Below are 20,354 nucleotides of genomic sequence, written 5' to 3' on the forward strand. Positions count from 1 at the left end.
CTATTGCCAGATGGATTGTGTCAAGCATTAAATTAGCTTACCAACTAGCTCAGAAACCGTTATGGCCTCTACCTAAGGCACATTCCACACGAGGGAAAGCGGCTACTGCTGCGTTTCTCAATAATGTCCCACTCTCCGAGATCTGTAAAGCAGCTCCTTGGAGATCTGTCCATACATTCACAAGACATTATTGTCTGGACTCGTACACCAGAGCAGACACTCAAGTAGGGCAAGCCTCCTTGAGGAATCTGTTTAACAACTGATTATTTTGGTTGTTATCTTCAATGTATAGTGCAGTTCTCATTTGCCTGCGGTGGAAGATGGGCTTGCTATTCTATTCAGTGCTTATGACTATTGATGAGGATCCCCTGGAAGAGAATGATAAGTTACTTACCTGTAATCCTAGTTCTCTTCCAGGGGTATCCTCATCAAAGTCATAAGCAACCCACCCGCCTCCCCAGGCAAATGAGAGGACTGTATTATTAAATATGGAGGAAGTATATCTTTGTGTTTAGGACTACGGTCCCGCAAAGAACAACTGACCCAACTGTCACCCCTGAGGCATGATGGGATATTGAAATCAGGGCTGCCTTAAAGGCACGGTGACAGTTTTTTACCTGTACAAGGCTTTTCAGTCTCTATGGTATTGTATTGCAATGCAGCCTGCAGGCTAGCAATGTTTTGTGGATCTGTGTTTTGCATAGTGTTTTCTTTTCTTTCTCATGAGTTTTGAACTCATTAAAAAAAAAAAAAAGAGAGATTAGATGTATTATACCTATGGTGTGTTATTGGATATTTATATCTACATTGTCTAGCCTACTATGGGGGCTGCATTTGCTTGGAAAAATATATGTTTATACATATACAGAGCTGTATATATATGTGTTTTCATATATAATTTTATTATTTCCGGGGTCCCCGCACATGGGCGGGAATATTCAGTGCTTATGACTTTGATGAGGATACCCCTGGAAGAGAACTAGGATTACAGGTAAGTAACTTATCCTTACTACTTCTAAAAATAAAATGAAAAACTACTATAGAACATAATAATATTTGAACACTGTCCACACACCATTCGTCTCTCTCTCTCTCTCCTGGTGTCTGAGTTCAATCCTGGCTCACTCGTATGCATCCTGTTAACAACCTAAAAGGCTTGGGTTGTTATTTGAAAAATGATATATTTGGAAAACAAATGTATTTGTTAATCATTCTTTGACTTGAGCGGAACGAAGAAATGTCAAAATGAATACATAGTTGTGAATTGCCCATCTTGTCCTCGATCTTTCTGGTCTGTTGGGAATTTGATCTCTATTGTGTATTGAGCCATATCTTCAGGCAGGGACAGTCCAAGTCCTCTCCACATTCAGGCAGGCAGCACTTCTTCCCCACAGGTCCAGCAGCAAGCCAGGCGAAGCCAACCTGGGCAGCTGTGCCAGTACACGTGGTGTTTAATTATAGGGGATCAGTCTTCGTGCTCTTGTAGATTGGTGGCTCTAATATTCTAATGTTCCTCCTGAGACTGGTTTAGGTTGGCTCAGATACATTTGTAATTGCAGTGTCTGAAGAGCTATTTCATAATCCAGTGTTGGTCACACAGGCAGATGGGAAGGGAGGTGTTAGTTGCACTCTGGCAGTGGAATCTCAGCCACTTCAAAGGGGAATAGCTGACTGTTTTTCCACCTCCCAGGTACACCCAGCTGCTAGGACAGTGATCAAAGATGTGTACACGTCGGCTGGGATACACACCAGCATCTTATGCAGCACATAAATGTGGATTCTAATGAAACCCAGCCTCTACCAGTCAATTCACACCTAGTTACACTCACCCCAATCATGAGGACAGAAGGGCCCTACAGCTGCAAATAACTTTTTCATGGGGGTAAACTGATAGGTTCGAGGCATGTGAGCTGCTGAATTTATAAGTTAGCATAGATCGCCGCCTAGTGTTGGGTCCGGATGGTTGCACTTTGTTGTTGTCCTGGAAGAGTCTTTTTGTAGTATCGCGATAGGGGACTCCTCCCCTGGACGACAGTGCGCATGGGCATCCTCCTCCATCTTCAGATTGTTTTTTTCCGCCCTTGGGTTCGGATGTGTTCGATAACTTCGGATCGAAGTTAGATTATTTTTTAGTTAAAACAATTTTTTACTCGACGGTATTGTCTACGCTCGGTACCCTCTAAATTAATAGAATCATTTTCCAGGAATTTTGGTCGAATCGGACCTTTTGGGCCTTTTCGACGCCACGTGGTCCATTAGTTAATGGAACGGACCCCTTTTAAAAAATGCCCTCAATGTGGGTCTAAGTTCCCACATAGCGATCATCAGATAGTCTGCAATAGGTGCCTTTCTCCGGATCATCGAGAAGAAGATTGCTCAGCTTGTGCACAGTTCCGATCGAAGAAAACTATCCGGAACAGAAGAGCAATTCGAGAAAGCGTGCAGAGATCTGTACCTGATCCCGAAGACATCTTTGAGGGCGAGGCAGAGAGCGTGTTTTCGGAAGCAGACGATCCAGATGATCTCCAGATCGTGACGGTAGAGGATCAATCCGGATCAGACGATCCACTCACACCAGGTCAACACGTGAGTACAAGCCCCGTCCCTCCACCCGAGAGTATAACCAAGGTCGAGACATCGCCAACTGGCCTTCGTCAAGACCAGCATAAGCGTTCGGAAGCCCCACCATCGAGTCCGGCTCTGAAAAAGTCACCGAAACCAAACAAATTTCGGAAGCCCCACTACAAAGCTCGGCTCCGAAAAAGACTGTTAAATCAACTAGTGACTCAGTGCCGACAAGACCACACCTTGACACTAAAAATACCTCAACCTCGACACCGAAAAAATATATGGAACCAAGGCAAACGGCCGGCACCAGTGGCACCGAGCCGAAAAAGAGAATCATCGAACCAAAAACCCTTAAGGTCGACCCGAAGCCAACTAAAACTAAGGCTATCGAGGAAAACAGTTCCGACCCGAAGAGTCGAGAACCAAAAGACATTAGTAAAAAGACTACCCAACCAAAAGCGATCCAACCAAAAAACACGGAACCGAAAAAGATTAGACCGGAAACAGTCGAACCGAAACGAAAGATCGTCGAACCAAAACCCGTCGATCCGAAAAAAGGAAATAAAGACATTCCTTCGAAGCCGATCGATTCCGGCTCAAAAATTTCGGTGCCGAAACGCCAAAAAATACAGGAAACTCTATTTTTTCCGCATTCTCTCGATCCAAATCAATACAAGCTATCTATAGACCCACAAACAGGTCATATAATAGCACATAAGAGGAAATTGGACACTGAAGCGCCAACTCCAATTCCAAGCAAGAAAAAGGACTCAGGTACTTTTCCTTCTACACCTCTTATTCCCTCTCAGCATCCTTCTCCCCCCTTACCACACACACCTCCACAAAACACACATATGGAGGAACAACACATTATTCCACCACAAGAAATACCTATGGAGGAAGATCAGGAAATACCTCTATATGAGGAGGATTATTACATAGACCCTGATGAGGACGAGGCCCCACAAGATGACTGGCAAGACCCAGATTATGGGGTAGAACCATCAGACATGCCTACACCATTGCCATACCCAACTAAACCCTCTCCACCTGATGACACCATAGCTTTCCATCAGCTTGTAGATAGAGCAGCTACATATTTCAAAGCAGACATGCATACTGACCCGGTGGAAGAAGATTTTCTATTTAATACCTTTAGCACAGTAGAATAATCAGTACCTACTTTACCAATGCTTAAGGGGATGCTAAAACATGCTCCAGACATATTTAAAGACCCAGTGAGACACAGAGTACTCAACCCAAGGTTAGACAAAAAGTATAGGCCTGCTCCTTCAGACCCAACCTATATCAAAGGGCTACTACCATTAGATTCCTTAGTGGTAGCAAATGCTAGGAAGAGAGCGAACTCCCAGACATCAGGGGAAGCACCACCACCTGATAAGGAGTCAAAGTTGTTAGATGCATCAGATAAAAGGGTAGCCTCTCAAGCAGCAAATTCATGGAGGATAGCAAATACACAAGCGCTACTAGCAAGATATGATAGAGCGCATTATGATCAATTAGAACAACTCATGCAACATCTTCCAGAAACCCATAAAAATCAAGCACATGATTTAATACAGGAAGGTAAAATCATAACAAATGCATCAATTAAGTGTGCATTAGATGCCGCAGACACGGCGTCAAGAACCATTAACACCAGTGTACTGCTTCGCAGACATGCATGGCTGCGTATCTCAGGCTTCAAACCAGAAGTGCAGAACACCATTTTAAACCAACCTCTGAACCAAGATGCACTATTTGGCCCACAAATAGATGACATCTTAGAAAAGATGAAAAAAGACACAGATACCGGAAAGTCAATGGGAGCTTTGCAGTTCCAGTCTAATCGGAGTTCCTTTCGTCGCTCCTCTTTTAGAAGACCGGGCAGAGGTCACACACCACAAACCGGGAACAACTACACCTCTCCCACACAAAATAATTTTGGAAGAGGAAACGCTAGGGGAAACTACAGAGGAAATAATACCAAGGGTAGAGGACGTAGAGGGAACAATACCCGACCCTCCTCTACCTCCCAACAGTGACTCTCACACACTACCCCCAGACCATATAACACCAGTCGGGGGCAGATTATCACAGGTCCTACCGGTCTGGCAATCCATCACCACAGACCAGTGGGTAATACAAATTATTCAATATGGCTATTGCCTAGAACTAACTTCTACCCCACCCAACATACCACCCAAACACCGACCGATGTCAAAAGAACACACAACACTACTTCTGCAAGAAGTAAACTCAATGCTAGAAAAGAATGCAATAGAACAGGTACCATTGCAACAACAAGGGACAGGAGTATACTCACTATACTTCCTTATTCCCAAAAAAGAGGGGTCTCTCAGGCCAATACTAGACCTCAGACCCCTCAACGCATACATACACTCGGACCACTTCCATATGGTCACGCTGCGACAAGTACTCCCATTATTACAACAAGGAGACTTTCTAGCTACATTAGACCTCAAAGACGCATACTTCCACATTCCAATACATCCAGCACACAGGAAATATCTCAGATTCACAGTGGAAGGCAAACATTATCAATTCAAAGTACTACCCTTCGGAGTCACAACAGCACCAAGGGTATTTACCAAGTGCTTGGCAGTAGTAGCAGCACACCTCAGAAGGGAGCACATACATTTGTACCCCTATCTGGACGATTGGCTAATAAAGGCAAACACATACAAACAGTGTGCAAGCCATATCAACAGGACTATTCACCTCTTACACGATCTAGGGTTCACTATAAACTACCTCAAATCCCATCTACAACCCTCCCACGTACAACAGTACTTAGGGGCAACAATAGACACAACCAAAGGCAGAGCTTACCCAAACCCAGTCAGGGTTGCCAGTATAAAATCACTACTACAAAGATTTCAACCACAACACTCACTCACAGCCAGAGTGTTTATGCAACTGATAGGCATGATGGCCTCATGCATATTTATAGTTCCATATGCTCGTCTGCGAATGCGTCCCCTTAAAGAGTGCCTAGCACGTCAGTGGAACCAAGCTCAGGGACAATTAAACAACCTAGTGTTGGTAGACAGTCGCACGCATCACTCTCTGCAGTGGTGGAACACAAACAACATTTCCAAGGGGCGACTGTTCCAAGAGCCAGTTCCACAAATTCAGTTAACAGCAGACGCATCACAGACAGGGTGGGGAGCCCATCTACTTCAACACACTGTTCAAGGACTTTGGTCACAGGAACAAAAGAAATCCCATATCAATTATCTAGAACTCCTGGCAATATTCCTGGCACTAAAAGCGTTCCAGAAACATATAGTCAACATAGTGGTACTAATCCGGACGGACAATATCACAGCGATGTATTGTATACAAAAACAGGGGGGGGGACACACTCACACAACTCTCTCGTCTAGCACAGAGCATTTGGAAATGGGCCATTCCTCAGAACATTTACCTCCTAGCGGAACATCTCCCAGGGACACAAAACCAACTAGCAGATCTTTTAAGCAGATACAGTCAACAAGTACACGAGTGGGAAATTCATCCACAGGTACTGCAACCGTTCTTCCAACAATGGGGGCATTCAGAGATAGATCTCTTTGCCACACACGAGAACGCAAAATGCCCCTCCTTCGCCGCCAGATTCCCGCACCCTCAGTCGGAAGGCAATGCGAAATGGATGAGCTGGTCAGGCAGATTTGCGTACGCTTTTCCCCCAACACCAATGATTCCATTAGTGGTACGCAAGCTCGCACAAGAATTACTAAAAATGATTCTAGTTGCACCCACATGGGCAAGACAACCTTGGTACACAATGCTTCTGGAACTATCAGTAGTCCCATATCAGAGACTACAACTAACTCCCAACACTCCTTACACAGAACCATGGAGAGATAAGGCATCCAGACCCAGCACAAATGAACCTAGCGATTTGGCTCCTGAAATCCTAGAATTTGGATACCTTAAACTGCCTCCAGAATGTATGAATATAATTAGAGAGGCTAGACGCCCCACTACCAGAGCCTGCTACGCAGCTAAATGGAAGAGATTTGTGATATACTGTAAAAACAACAACAACATAAATCCTCTAGATGCTTCCATACAAAATTTGATTTGCTATTTGCTACATCTACATACATGTAACCTTGCATATACATCTATAAGGTTACATCTAGCGGCTATTGCAGCCTACCTGCAAAACAGACAGCACCTGTCTCTATTCAAGATACCAGCTATTAAAGCCTTCATGGAGGGCTTAAAAAGGGTAATCCCACCTAAAATTCCACCTGCTCCACAGTGTAATTTAAACATAGTTTTAACAAGACTCATGGGACCACCCTTCGAACCATTGCATTCATGTGAGATACAATTCTTAACATGGAAAGTGGCTTTTCTTATTGCGATTACTTCACTTAAAAGAGTAAGTGAATTGCAAGCCTTAACAATACAGGAACCATTTCTGCAAATACACAACAACAAAGTAGTCCTCAGAACAAATCCAAAATGTTTACCTAAGGTAATATCGAACTTTCACATGAACCAATCAATAGAGTTACCTGTATTCTTCCAAAAGCCACAAACAGTAGCTGAAAGAGCACTACACACACTAGATGTTAGACGTGCACTACTGTATTATATAGACAGAACAAAATCCTTCAGGAAAACCAAACAATTGTTTGTAGCCTTTGCACCACCACACAAAGGTAATGCGATATCAAAGATAGGAATTGCTAGATGGATAGTGAAATGCATTCAAATATGCTATCACAAAGCTAAAAGAACATTAACAGTTTCCCCAAAAGCACACTCTACTAGGAAGATGGGGGCATCTACGGCATTCCATGGGAACATCCCAATAGAAGAAATCTGTAAGGCAGCAACATGGTCTACCATACACACCTTCACTAAACACTACTGTGTTGATGTGCAAGCCAAGCAGCAAGCTGCAGTAGGCCAGGCTGTACTTTAAACGCTTTTTCAAACTGTTGAAACTAACACTGGTAACCACCAATAGAGGAGATACTGCTATACAGTTTATGCTAACTTATACATTCAGCAGCTCACATGCCTCGAATTGTAAATGCTACTTACCAGTATGCATCTGTTCTTGGCATGTAGAGCTGCTGCATTTATAATCCCTCCCTCCTCCCTGGTTCCAGTGACAGTTTCAGCATAATCTTAATTAGATACATTTACATGGACATCCCTCTATACTTTCCTTACTTACTCCATCTTTGCCACCAACGGCGAAAAAACAATCTGAAGATGGAGGAGGATGCCCATGTGCACTGTCGTCCAGGGGAGGAGTCCCCTATCGCGATACTACAAAAAGACTCTTCCAGGACAACAATAAAGTGCAACCATCCGGACCCAACACTAGGCGGCGATCTATGCTAACTTATAAATGCAGCAGCTCTACATGCCAAGAACAGATGCATACTGGTAAGTAGCATTTACATTATTCCTTTCTATCCCCACAGGTGTACAGGCAAAAAGGCATATGTCTCCAATAAAAAATAAGCTGCCACCAATATCAGTGTGATATAACTTTGGCAGAGGGAGCAGGAACTACCCTCACAAAAAGGGGTTGGACTGCATGTCTCTCTCTGGCATTAAAGCCCGCTCTCAGGTTTGTAAAACCGTAAGTGAACTCATGATTGAGTTCACGGGGTGGAAAATGTACTGAGCTGTTCGGAAATTTGCAAGGTCATGGCTGCAAAGTGGCATACAAACATACACAGGACTTTTGTCCTGACATCTTTTCTTTTTCCCTTTTCTTTCTTTGACTTCTTCCACATGTATTACCGTACTGACTGGATGATCTCTGGATTTGAGCCTGTTGCAGATAAGTTAATTTTGGCTGTTCTGTCATGGCAATATGGGTATACGGCTGGCAGCTTGTTGAAATGAGCAGGCCCCTATTACCAGGGACTCAAGGGACATGAGAGCCAATGTCTTAAGAGAGCTGCAGGTGTGTGTACATAAACATTTGTATGCACGGTGGGGCATATGATTCGTTACGGGCCCTCCTGTTTGCAAATTTTGCAGCCTGGTTACGTTTGGCTGTATATTTTGTGGCAGATTATGTGGTGTTTCGGACTGGTGAAAAATTTGATAACAAAAAGCGTCTCACAGTATAATTGTAGCATGAGTGGCTGCAAATATACTTGCTCCGCAAGCTCCTGCCACCGATTGTTGGGTTCGAATATTACAACTTGTTTTTCTTCGAAGAAGCTACAAGCTACAGGATGTGCTCTGACACCTTTCTTAGTCCACAGTATGCATGGGTACCGACTCCCCCTTAGATTGTTTTTTTCTGCCTATGGTTTGAATGTGTTCATCAACAGCTCCAATACTGACATGTTCCCTTGGCTTTTTGGGCTGAACTGCTCACTCTTCGAGACCGACGACTCTGATAACAATCACTGGAAGATTGATCTGTATTGGACGTATTTCCTGACGTTGCACCATCTCTGCTTCTCCAGACCACAACTACTTCCCTTTGACGCCCTGGTGGCCGACACTGTGCTTCCCAACTTGGTTCAGTCTTCCTCGAGCCCTGAAAAGCTTGCCTCTGAGAATGCAGACAGGAAGGGGGTGACTGAACGCACACCCTTTCAATTCTGCCCAAACTGCAGTGCAAAATACCTGTTGTTGAGTGTAGGAAATTGCCCCCTTTTTGCATAGTTGCCCCCACTTTTCACCTTATGTTTATGCACTTTGAGTGTGCCTTTGGTTCCTGCCAACCAGGTACCCAGGGCCTATGTACCTTCTCTAAAACTGTACCTTGTACTCCCAAATTGGCACCTCGCTGGCCACATGTAAATCCCTTGTAATGGGTACCATAGGTACCAAGGGCCCTGTGACCAGAGAAGGCCGCTATGGGCTGCAGCACATATTGTGCCACCCTTATAGGCACTGTGTGTATGTATGTGTGTATATATATCTATATTCACATATACAACCCCCCCTCCCCGGCTGCGTGTTTTGGTGCAGAGTCGATATAGCGCCCCAGAACCCGAAGGACCTGCCTGCCTTCTCTAACCAGACTTTGTCTCCCTTGAGCACCGGATTTGCTCACCCAACAGACTGGCTCAGGGCAACTTCCGCGAGTCTGAACCACTCTACACCTGAGGCCCGAGTTCGAGTGGCCCAACACCACGCAGAGGTCTCCCCAGCGATCCTGACCTAGGATCTGGTGATCCCTAACCTGCATCGAGCCTTCAGATGACGCCTGCAGCCCCTATGTGGAAGATCCCTTGCGACCGCAGACAAGAAGAAGAATCTGACGCTAAGACACCCCTTTACCCGACGCCCTACAGCCTTGAATAGCCCAACGGATAGTGTCCCAGCATCCCACGACATCTCAACATACCTCTCCAACCGGTGATTGCCTCCAGAAGATCTTCGTGCCCGAGCCTGTAGTGTTTGTTCAAACTGTAGAATCCCCATTGAAAGTAACAGGGCACTCAACGCCAAAACAGCACCCTACGCCCGGCCGCCATAGTGCCGCTGTGGGTGCACCTTGGGTGCTTATTTGAACCCCTTTTTGTCCTAAGCTTAAGTCCAGGAGCTTTGCTCCCTCAACCTTGTGCCCTGAATGAATGAATGTGTAGTTTTTATATAGCGCAACGTTCACTCCAAGGTGTATCGTGGAGCTTTAGCGGAGGAAGAACACCTGAGAGGAGAAGAACTATATGGCAGAGCTTAGATAAGGGACCACACAGTATTATCTGGGATAGCGAAGATCCAGGTTTTTAGGGACTTCCTAAAAATAAGTTCCGTTTGTGTGTGTCTAAGTGGTGTTGGCAGGGAGTTCCAGGCTTTGGTCCCTAGGATCGCCATTGTCTTTCCACCTCTAGTTTTCAGTTTGAAATTGGGGACTGTTAAAAGATTCTCTGAAGATGACCGTAGAGTCCGTTGCGCAGTGTATGACTTGGTTCTGGAATTCTGGCCCTTTTTTTTTTGTTGGTAGTTTTATAGATGATGGTCAGAACTTTGAAAATAAGCCTCTCATGAACAGGCAGCCAGTGGAGGGTTTTTAGTGTTGTTGCTGAGGATTCCTCTCTGGGCAGTTTGAGTACCAAACTCGCTGCAGCATTCTGGACTACCTGTAGTCTTTTCAGGACCGTGTTTTTTGGTTCCTGCATATAGACTATTACAGTAGTCCAGGCGATATAAAATTAAGGCTGCCGCAACAGTCTTCTTAGCAGGCACCGGGAGTAGATCGAAGAATTTTCTGAGAATTTTTATTATTTGAAAACGGGTGCCTGCCGCAGCGAGAGCTTGCTTGTGGAAGGATAATGTGTGATCAAAATTTATTCCCAGATTTCTCACTGTCTCTACTGTGTTAGGAGGTGGAGCCGAATTTGACGGCCACCACTGGTTAGGCCTAAATATGTTGGACTTGCCAAACCGCATAATCTCTGTTGTAGAGCTGTTACATTTAAGATGATTCAGTTTAATCCAATTCATCACTGCTGTTAAACAGTGGTGACATTTTTCTTCCGCCACTGTAGAGTTTTTTATCAAGGGTGAGGATCAGTGTCATCTGCATAGGCAATGGATTCAACATCATAAGTATCCATCAGAAAGAGAAGTGGTGCCATATAGAGATTAAAAAGAGTTTGGCTCAAGGACGATCCCTGAGGAACCCCTGATGACAGCCATTTTTCTCCCGATTTGTAACTTCCCAATGTTACAATCTGATGCCTGTTTTCTAAAAGAGATGTGATCCAAGCCAATGCATTATTCGCGATTCCACTGTGTGCAAATCTGTCTCTCAGGATATCATGAGAGACCGTGTCAAGTGCCGTTGACAAGTCCAACAGAACCAGTACCACATCCTTACCCTGATCAAGGGCAAGCTTTAAGGTCTCGGTGGTGTGGAGTAGTACTGATTCTGTTGAATGGCCGGGTATGAAACCAGATTGCTTAGGAAGTAAGATGTTAGTTTCTTGCATGAAGTCATTGAGTTGGATGTTAACTAGTTTCTCTGCAATTTTACTCAAACATGGCAACAATGAAATCGTCCTAAGATTGGAAAGAGTGGTGAGATCCGAGAGTTTCTTTTTTTGAAGTGGCTTCGCGGCGGCGGTTTTCCAAATATCCGGGATTTTTGCTAGCCTAAAGGTGGCATTAATAATCTGATCGATGATTGAATTTGTTGTATCCACCAGCGCATGTCGGATTTTTGGGGGACATGGATCAAAAGGCGAGCCCGATTTACAGGAGAGGATGGCTTGTCTAGATTGTTCTAAGTTAATCTCCTTAAAACATGTGAGTTCCTTTTTTGTTCCTAAGGTATGAACTTTTTTTTTGTTTGGAGTGTTTTCGGAAAGTCTATAAATTGAGAATTTTCTTGTCAAATAAATTGCGATTTGATCACATAGGTCCTGTGATAGAGGGATTTCCTGTTCTAAGCTTTTTGGGTTAGTGAATGATTTTACGATATTAAAAATGGTCTTCTGGTTATCTGCTTTGTTTATTAGATTGGAATAGTGCGTCTTTTTTTCTATTTTGATTTGCTGGTGGTAGGATCTAAGTGCTAGTTTAAAAAGCCCCAAGTCTTCTGTTTTATAGTTTTTCCGCCATTGCTTTTCTAATTTTCTACATAGTCCCTGCGAGGCTGTTAAACGAGGGGTAAACCAGGGAGCTGACCTTTTTTTTTTATAATGTTTTCTTTAGGGGAGCTAAAGTGTTGGCCAGTGACAGCATCCAATCATTAAAAAGATTGTTGTCTGTGGGGGGCGTGGAATAAATTCAGGGGATTTGTCTGTGAGCCTCCGGGGATGCGGGCGGGGGAGGACTCTGAAGACGGGAGCGAGGGAGAGGCTGAAGTTTGAGGGAGGGGACGTTGTTCATAATTGGGATGCCTGTAAAATCCCTGTGCGATTGCCTGGAAAAACAAAGATGTCTGGAGATATTGTCATTATGTACTGTTTTTTAAGCTTGTGCCAAACTTCATATACAATAAAAAGTGTTTAAAAAAAAAAAAAATGTGGTTGTCGATTACAGGATCCCCTGTAAGGGTAGGTTTTTCGACTTCTGCTATGCTCTGCAGATTGGGATTGGGGAGCATGTTATTCCACCTCCGTGTGAAGCCTGATTGCCCAGGTTTTTTTCTGATTGGACGTTATTAGTCAAACTTGAAGGGGATTACCTTATGGTCTGACCAAGTTATCATGACTGGAGGGGAGGTGGTTAGGTTGGCTGCATTGGTGCATATCCCATCCAGGGTGTGTCCTGCATAGTGTGTAGACCCCCGTCAGCTGTTTTAGCCCCAATGTATTTGATTTCTGTGAAGGTGTTTGTATTAGGAGTATCCGTTGCTTCCAGATGGAGATTAAAATCACCTAAAAGTGTACAATTTGAGTATCTGACCACTAAAGAGCTTATGCTTTCGCCCAAGGTATCTAAAAACTTGAAAGCAGAACCCGGGGGCCTGTAAATCAGGGCCCCCACAAACGTAGTGCAGCTGTCTAATTTTAAACTCAAACAGAAGCTTTCTGCTTACTTTAGTTCTGTAATATTGGAGATGGAGCACTTCAAGTGGTCCTTATATATTATAGCTATAACACTTCCTTTTTGCCCGTTTCTATCTAATCTGGAAATAGTATAACCATAGGAAAGGGCTTGTGCTATATCTGGATTGGAACATTCCGTTAGCCATGTTTCCGTGACAAAACGGCAATCAAAATTCCAATCGATCAGCATATCTTGAATATGTAAGGCATTTTTTCACTAGAGATCTAGCGTTTATAAGGCCCCAACATAGCTGTTTAGGTTGAATTTTTCCCTTGTCAAGCGCAATCCCTCCAGCCACATGGTTGCAGGTATATTTACATGCAAGGCAGGAGAAAGGGCCTTTGATGTTTTCTGTAAGCTTGGGGGATTGGCAGATATTGGCTATTGACATAAGTGCTACAAGTTCTTTTCTAGTGTAAAAACAGCAAACTGATCCAAAACCGGCAGCATTTCGAGCCCTGGGCGCAGACAGGCTTGCGTTTGGCGCACCACCCGCACGTCGAGCAGGGCATCCGGTTTTTATGTAGGGGGAAAGTGACCACTTGACTGCTAACCTCCTTGAATCAGAAGTTGCCTATTCCTCCCTCCACTCAAACGGGACGTGACCCGTGGTGGACCGGGGAGGGGCGAACGAGCCAAGAAACAACAAAGGGGAGGTCATATTCAGGTAAAAGCAATTTTAAAAGAGATTGTGCTGCTGTGCAAATCCAAATAGTGCAAATTCAGCAAGATAAAACGGAGTTAAAACAGAGTTGAATTTAGGCGATTCTAAATTATATAGGTACAAGCGTCAATACTTTCGACAAAATGCCAACAAACAGAGCTTCTGCCTTGCAGGCGAGCGTCCGCCCGTGAGCAGCCACCAACCAGAGGTCCCCTATCCCTCACTGGATAACATTGGGCCTCAGAACTCTGCACACTGCCGTGCAAGTGCCGCTTAGGGTGTTTTGAGAGTGCATCCTTGACCCTGGGGGAACCCTTGTTCTAACCCCAGAAAACTAACTCCCTAAGTACTTACTGTTAAACCGTATGATTGCATTGACTGCATATTTACAAAAACTGATTTACTCACCTTTTATCTAGGAAATGTCCCAGTGTTATATCTAGGCTTATCACACCGAGTAGAAAAAGTAACTTGGAAAGGAATCTGAAAAGTAACTTACTAAGTAAACTCAATAGTAACTGAAAAGTAATTTCAACTGTTTTATGAACAAGTGAGTTACCTGCAACCAATCCAACTGCATTCAAACTGTATTTATCTGCATTGTTCTTGCAAAGTACTATTACACTTTCCTGTACCGGACTAGGCTTGGTTCCAGAAATTAAATGCAACTAAATAATATTTTCATCCAAAACAAATTGGTCAGAGTTTAGTCTTAGAGTGTGTGACATCATTTCTTGCCTGAGTGTGTTCAACAAATGCTTAACACTACCCTCCGATAAAGTCTTACTGCTCGCCCACACTACCACAAATAGTACAGTATTATCTACTTTAGCATCTGCCTACCTTTGGGGATCCACTGGACTCTGTGCACATAATACCTTACTTTGCTATAGTATATACAGAGCCAGCTTCCTACAGTGGACCAACACGGCATCTGCATCCTTTGCACCTCTCACGATCACAAGGAGACCTCATTTGAATTCTGCCTTGCATTTTGGTGTAAAAAAAAAAAAAAAAGAGGCAGCAAGTTCCTCACGGATGCCACCACCTCAACCGATGCCGATCTCCAAGACTCTGCCCTTGAATTCCACTTGGGAGGAAGATCAAGATGGGGCACCTTAGGCATTGCCGCCAGCTAGGGCCTACACCAAGAAGACACCAAGGGCCTTGAGTACCTTCCTCATGCCAACCCACGTGGCCGCTCACTGAAACGCCCTTACACTGAGGCAGATAACCGGCCATGCAGAAGACCAGCATCAAGCCCTGAGCAGGGCAGAAAGAAGGCCCCCTTCTCCGCCCCATCACTGCTCTCAGGCTGTGGTCAGCACAGAGAGAAGACCTCAGAGCTGAGCAAGCTCCCTGCAAAGAGTGTTGAGCTGTGACACTCTTCAACCCTCAAATCCTCCCCACACCTTCCCAGCCCAGCTATCTCTAATCTGAAGAGCAGTGAGCCCCCCCCCACTTTATAGCCGACCTTGACGCAGAGAGCTCCTCAGAAACGGAGCACCAATTCAACACCAAGGGTGCCTTTGACGCTGGCATCAGAGGAGTCAGAGGCTCACATCCTGGAGAGACTTACTGAGGAACTAGACACCAGGCAAAAGTGATTGTTCATCCGCGCAGAAACCTGACAAGATTTCTGCTAAGCCGCCCCATAGGAAGCAATCCATTGCGCTGCCCCTGATTCCCAAGAGACAGAGGCTAACTTTCAAGGAGGAGTTCATTTTCGACACACAGAAATACCCAGTGCCTAAGTGGCATATTGACAAGGCGGCAAGCCCTCCTCCCCAGCATTCCGCACCTAGCCATTCACCCCCACCTCCACAGCCATACTCACCTGCACTCCACCTCCAACAGAATCTCCTGAGTGGTCAGTCCATTCCTCTTCTGACTCATGCCGCCCATATGGAGAGGGAGCTCCTTAAGACCAGCTTACTAGGCCAGGAGACTGGGATGACCCTTGGGACAGCTACAGCATTGATCCTATGGCTGATCCAAATCTTTAGTCCTACCTGGCCATGCTAGTTTCCCTGGATGATACCACTGCATATCATGCAGACATTCAAAGAGCAGCCCGCCACCATAAGGTTGACATGCATGTCCTACAAGACGAGGATGACTTTCTGGTGGAGACCATCACCAAGACAAAATTCTCAGGCAAAGTAAGACTCCCCCATCCCCCCCCCCCCCCCCCCCCCCCCTTTTTCCCAAACCCTTGCTCGTGGTTCCCCTTACCCTAGCTAAGGAGAGCAAGTGCTTTGATGCCACTGGCAAGCATGTTGTGTAGGAAAGTGTCCCTTTTTGTCATGGTCAGACCTGCGTTTTGCTCACCAATACTGATGTTTTCGACAGGAAGCTTGCCAACCAGGTCCCACTGTCAATGTTCTTTCCCTAAAACATGATAAAAGATACAGTTGTGATACAATTGGCATACACTGTGGCACTAATGTTAGTCCCTAGTAAATGGTAACCCTGGTACCTAGGGCAAGGGTACCACAGATGGTCCCTAAGGGCTGCAGCATGTCATGCCACCCTAATTGACCCCCATGCATATAACATGCAGACTGCCATTGCAGGCTGTGTGACATGGTGCAAACCATGGTGAAAACGCGACATGGCACACATCCATGCGTGCCATGCCCAAGTCTCTGGATTTGAGTCACCCACCCAGCAGGCCTTACATCCCTAAGGCAGGGTGCATTACATCCTATGTGAGGACATATCTGCATGAGCAGATATGCCCCTGTGATGTTTAGTCCAAATTGAAAGACCCTGCTAGTGAAAAGAGAATTCATCGTAAGGTATGTACTGGGCAGCGGTCAAAATGAGTTACCCAGCTCCATAATGGCTTTATTGAAATCTACATGCTACATTAAAGCCAAAAGACCTTTCCCTGTAACTCCTAGAGTGCATTCCACTCGTAAAAAAGAAATATTCTCATAGCTGTCATTTGTAAAGCAGCTACATGGTCTGCATCACACACATTTACTAAATACTATTCTGTGGATGTTCTAGCTCGCCAACAAACCAGTGTAGGTCAGACAGTGCTATGTACCGTTTTTCATACTACTGCAACTCCCACACGCTAGAGCCACCGCATCTGCCACTGCCTTACTCTCTATGCAGAGCATGTGTATCTACAGCCACACGTGCCATCGAACGGATTATGTTATTTACCCTGTAAGCATCTCTTCATGGCATGTAGCGCTGTAAATTCAAATGCGCCCTCCTTCCTTCCCGGACGCCTGTGGCGGTTGCAATTACATTTCACACCTCTCTGATACATTTAGCATGGACATCTTTATTATTACATTCTTCTTAAACTCCATTCTCACCCGCCCACGGGGAAAACAATCTAACTAAGGAGTCGATGTCCATGTGCAAGATCACCGAGAGGAGTTGTCAGTCTCCACGTAACTCAAAATACTTCTTTGAAGAAAATCTATTTGCACAGCTCTAAACCCAACACTAGATGGCAGCAGTATGCAGACAATGTTAATCTACAGCACTGCATGCCATGAACAGATGTTACTACAGGGTAAGTAAGACGACCCTTTCCATATCTTTTGTCTATCTATGTAGCAATAGTTTGGCTACACTTCTCTTGTAATTTGGTACTTGGCCCTGCTTTCTTCACACTCTGTTTCATGCATTATGTTTTTAATTATTTATCTTCAATCAAACAATTCTGAACATTTCATGTGATTTAAAGAAAAAACCTGGTTGATACAAATTTTTGCCTGAAAGCTAATTTAACATATGTGTAGAAGAGAAATGTAACTTTCAGTGGTTCCTAACACAAATAATTGTTTCAGATTAGGAAAAAAGTTATCTTTGAGAGGCTGTTCTATATGTTGATTTGTTTAGGATAATAAACTGACTACAAATTGCTGGTGTGCATGTTCTAAAATGACTCTGGGACCAAATAATGAAGGTGCTTATCTAAAACCCTCTTGCTAACATTCTCACGTAGATGATTTTGCAGTACAGCAAGATCACATTTTTCCAGCTTTTTATGTCCATCCTTGGGCACATGCATTATAGGTTTCTTGTGAATTACTGGTGTGTTGAAATGTAGAGAGAAATTAAAATCCACCAGCATAATGATCTGTTTGTTAAAGTCGTTGGATTTAGCACACCTTTTGTGAGCGTGGGGGCCTTAAATCATCTGGACACTTGAGCTGGGCTCAGAATCATAAAACCTCTAATCTAGGTTTTAATTTTTTGCAAAGTTGCTATTTGTTGAAGCAAATTCGATTTTCTTTTGACCTCACGTACCAAACCTTTAGTGCCTGGTCTTTTATTAATGTTACATTTGTTTTACTTTCAGCTGGTGTATTCTCAGGCCTTGCTCCAGCTGCATTTATGCCAAATCCCTATATCATCAGTGCGGCTCATCCAGGCACTGACCCATACACTGCTGCTGGATTAGCTGCAGCAGCAACATTAGCAGGTAAAGTATTCTTCGACTTTGCCGTCTATACATTATTATTATTTATATCATCGTATCTGCATTTTGAGGCACTGTCTAGTTGCTAGGCCTACAACATTTGGAGCACTATTTTTTATTTTCATGTAAAATACGTGGTTCCGGAAACTATATAATGAAAATCCTCGATTTCCATTTTAGGCAGATTTCTTTCATTTCCTGTAGATGTTTGTCCTATTTTGGATGGATTTCTCTTTTCCCAATGCTTTGTTAACATTAATGTATTTTTATTATTGCTTCATTTTTTAATTGCTTTTCCAACTATGCAGTACTTTTGTTGCAGGGATTCTGCCCATGCGCAGGAAACCAGGACCTCAGTGAATTGTGGTGTACCAAAAAACTCACCTCAGTACCCAGAACCCCTATCCGACCAGCATCAGTGTCCCATTCGTTATCCGTATTCTCTCGGAGGTCCCAATGTATAGACAACCCAGAACAAGCGACTTAGAGTACTCTCAGGAATGGTGGGAATCAGAAATACCTGTTCGTTATTATTCTCATATCAGTCCACAACAAGAGTAATCCAAGACACGGTAAAGTTTAAAAGGTTTATTTTATAAACTACGTGTCCTAAGATGCAGTACTTTGGCTAACATAAGCAGACAAATGATAATAATTAAAACCATCAGCAATGTTACAATATCATAGAAAATGAAAGGAGAAATCATAGTATAAATGACAGTGGAATGCAGCCACCTTCCTTTCGCTAGTAAACTAATATTATTAGGCTAATAGAAGGTCTCTAGGCTTGAATGGGGAACCCCATACCGTAAAGATCAGCTTAGGTGAATCACATCACAGGATCAGCTTTGCTCTGCGCCTGGAAATGTTCTTCTCCAGAATGTGTTTCTAACGCATGCAAACTGTAATATTAAAGGCTCTCGACATTCAGGTATTTGCAGCTGTGTGCATATTATGACTAGAGAGTGGGCCGATCAACCTGAACTCAAAAACATACATTGTCTGGCGGCTCAGATTGTTTTGCACACAATGTTCAGACCAAGGTCGCAGCGCACGTCCAAGGATGCGAACAGACAGTTCTCATGTGAAGAAAAAGCAAGCAAGCAGCTTTCAAAGAATAACATGTCCCTGCAGTGTCGTGTGCAAAAGCGGCAAGATGGCTTTCTAACTTTTAACGCGCCTATGCTAACATAGCAATGTATGCTTCTAAATCGCTGCCTTCACTACACCCACACCCCCCCCCCCCCCCACCCCCCTTGATCGGACAACGAACAAAAAGGGATACAAAAAGGAACGCAGAGTTCAAGTTCAACAGAGAAGAACCAAGTGCATGTATTGGAAATCCAAATAAAGAGCAGTGAAAGTTCGAAAAAAACGTAAGTCAATATCTCATGCAAAAGCTCAATGAGCCCAGATGTATGAACACACCAAAAAAAAAATTGTGGTTTGTGCAAGGGAAGCTGGACGACAATGCAGTTAATCCATAAACGTGTAAGCACAGTACGTAGCAACAGCTTCCAAAAGGAAGTCATTGGAACGAGTTGCAAAAGTGTCCGCCATCCAGTCTAACAAGGTAAACAAACATACATGTTCTTCGACTACTGGAGCCTCTAGCATGTTCAGAGGATAACTGGCGTGTACTTCTAAATAACTTTGTGCCAAGAAGTCATACGCTGCCGTTCCGATGTCCCAATTCCCAAGGACTCCATGTGCCGCTCCACAGGCCATAATCCTAACACCAGAACAGTCCAACTCATGAGCCACCAATGGACTCATTAGTCGATCATAATCCGGGGCAGGAGACACCGAGTTTGACAAGCACAAATCCAGAGCCCATTCGAAAGGACAATCTAGGCAGTGAAAAACAGGTTGTACGCATGTAAAGTAAGCAAACCGGAAAGATAATCCATAGGCTATGCTCAGGGTTTCCAGTGGTAAAGTTCCATAGTATTCAAGCATCCGGTTACGAAGATGGAGCAGCCGGGACAGGCTGTTGTGTGATACACAGTGTGCAGCCATTGCGCAGTATGCAGACCAACAGCAGCACGCCAGCCGCGAGGGCGAGAATCAACAGGAGCCCTCCAAAGACGCTGTAAAAAATAGAATGAAAAAAGGCCGGTATCACACCAAAAATAGTTTGGAAGGAGG

At 44.3% G+C, this 20,354-nt stretch overlaps 1 protein-coding gene across 2 annotated transcripts in view; it reads left to right on the plus strand.

Moving 5' to 3' along the window:
* Nucleotides 1-20,354, plus strand: part of PUM2 (pumilio RNA binding family member 2) — an 886,789-nt gene that overhangs the window by 161,404 nt on the left and 705,031 nt on the right. For both annotated transcript variants that reach the window (XM_085610624.1, XM_085610625.1), the window contains exon 8: nt 18,087-18,209. In XM_085610624.1, coding sequence (XP_085466750.1) covers nt 18,087-18,209 — 123 coding nt within the window. The remainder of the gene's footprint in view (nt 1-18,086; nt 18,210-20,354) is intronic.

This window comes from Triturus cristatus, chromosome 6, assembly GCF_964204655.1.
Source record: "Triturus cristatus chromosome 6, aTriCri1.1, whole genome shotgun sequence".
NCBI lineage: Eukaryota > Metazoa > Chordata > Amphibia > Caudata > Salamandridae > Triturus > Triturus cristatus.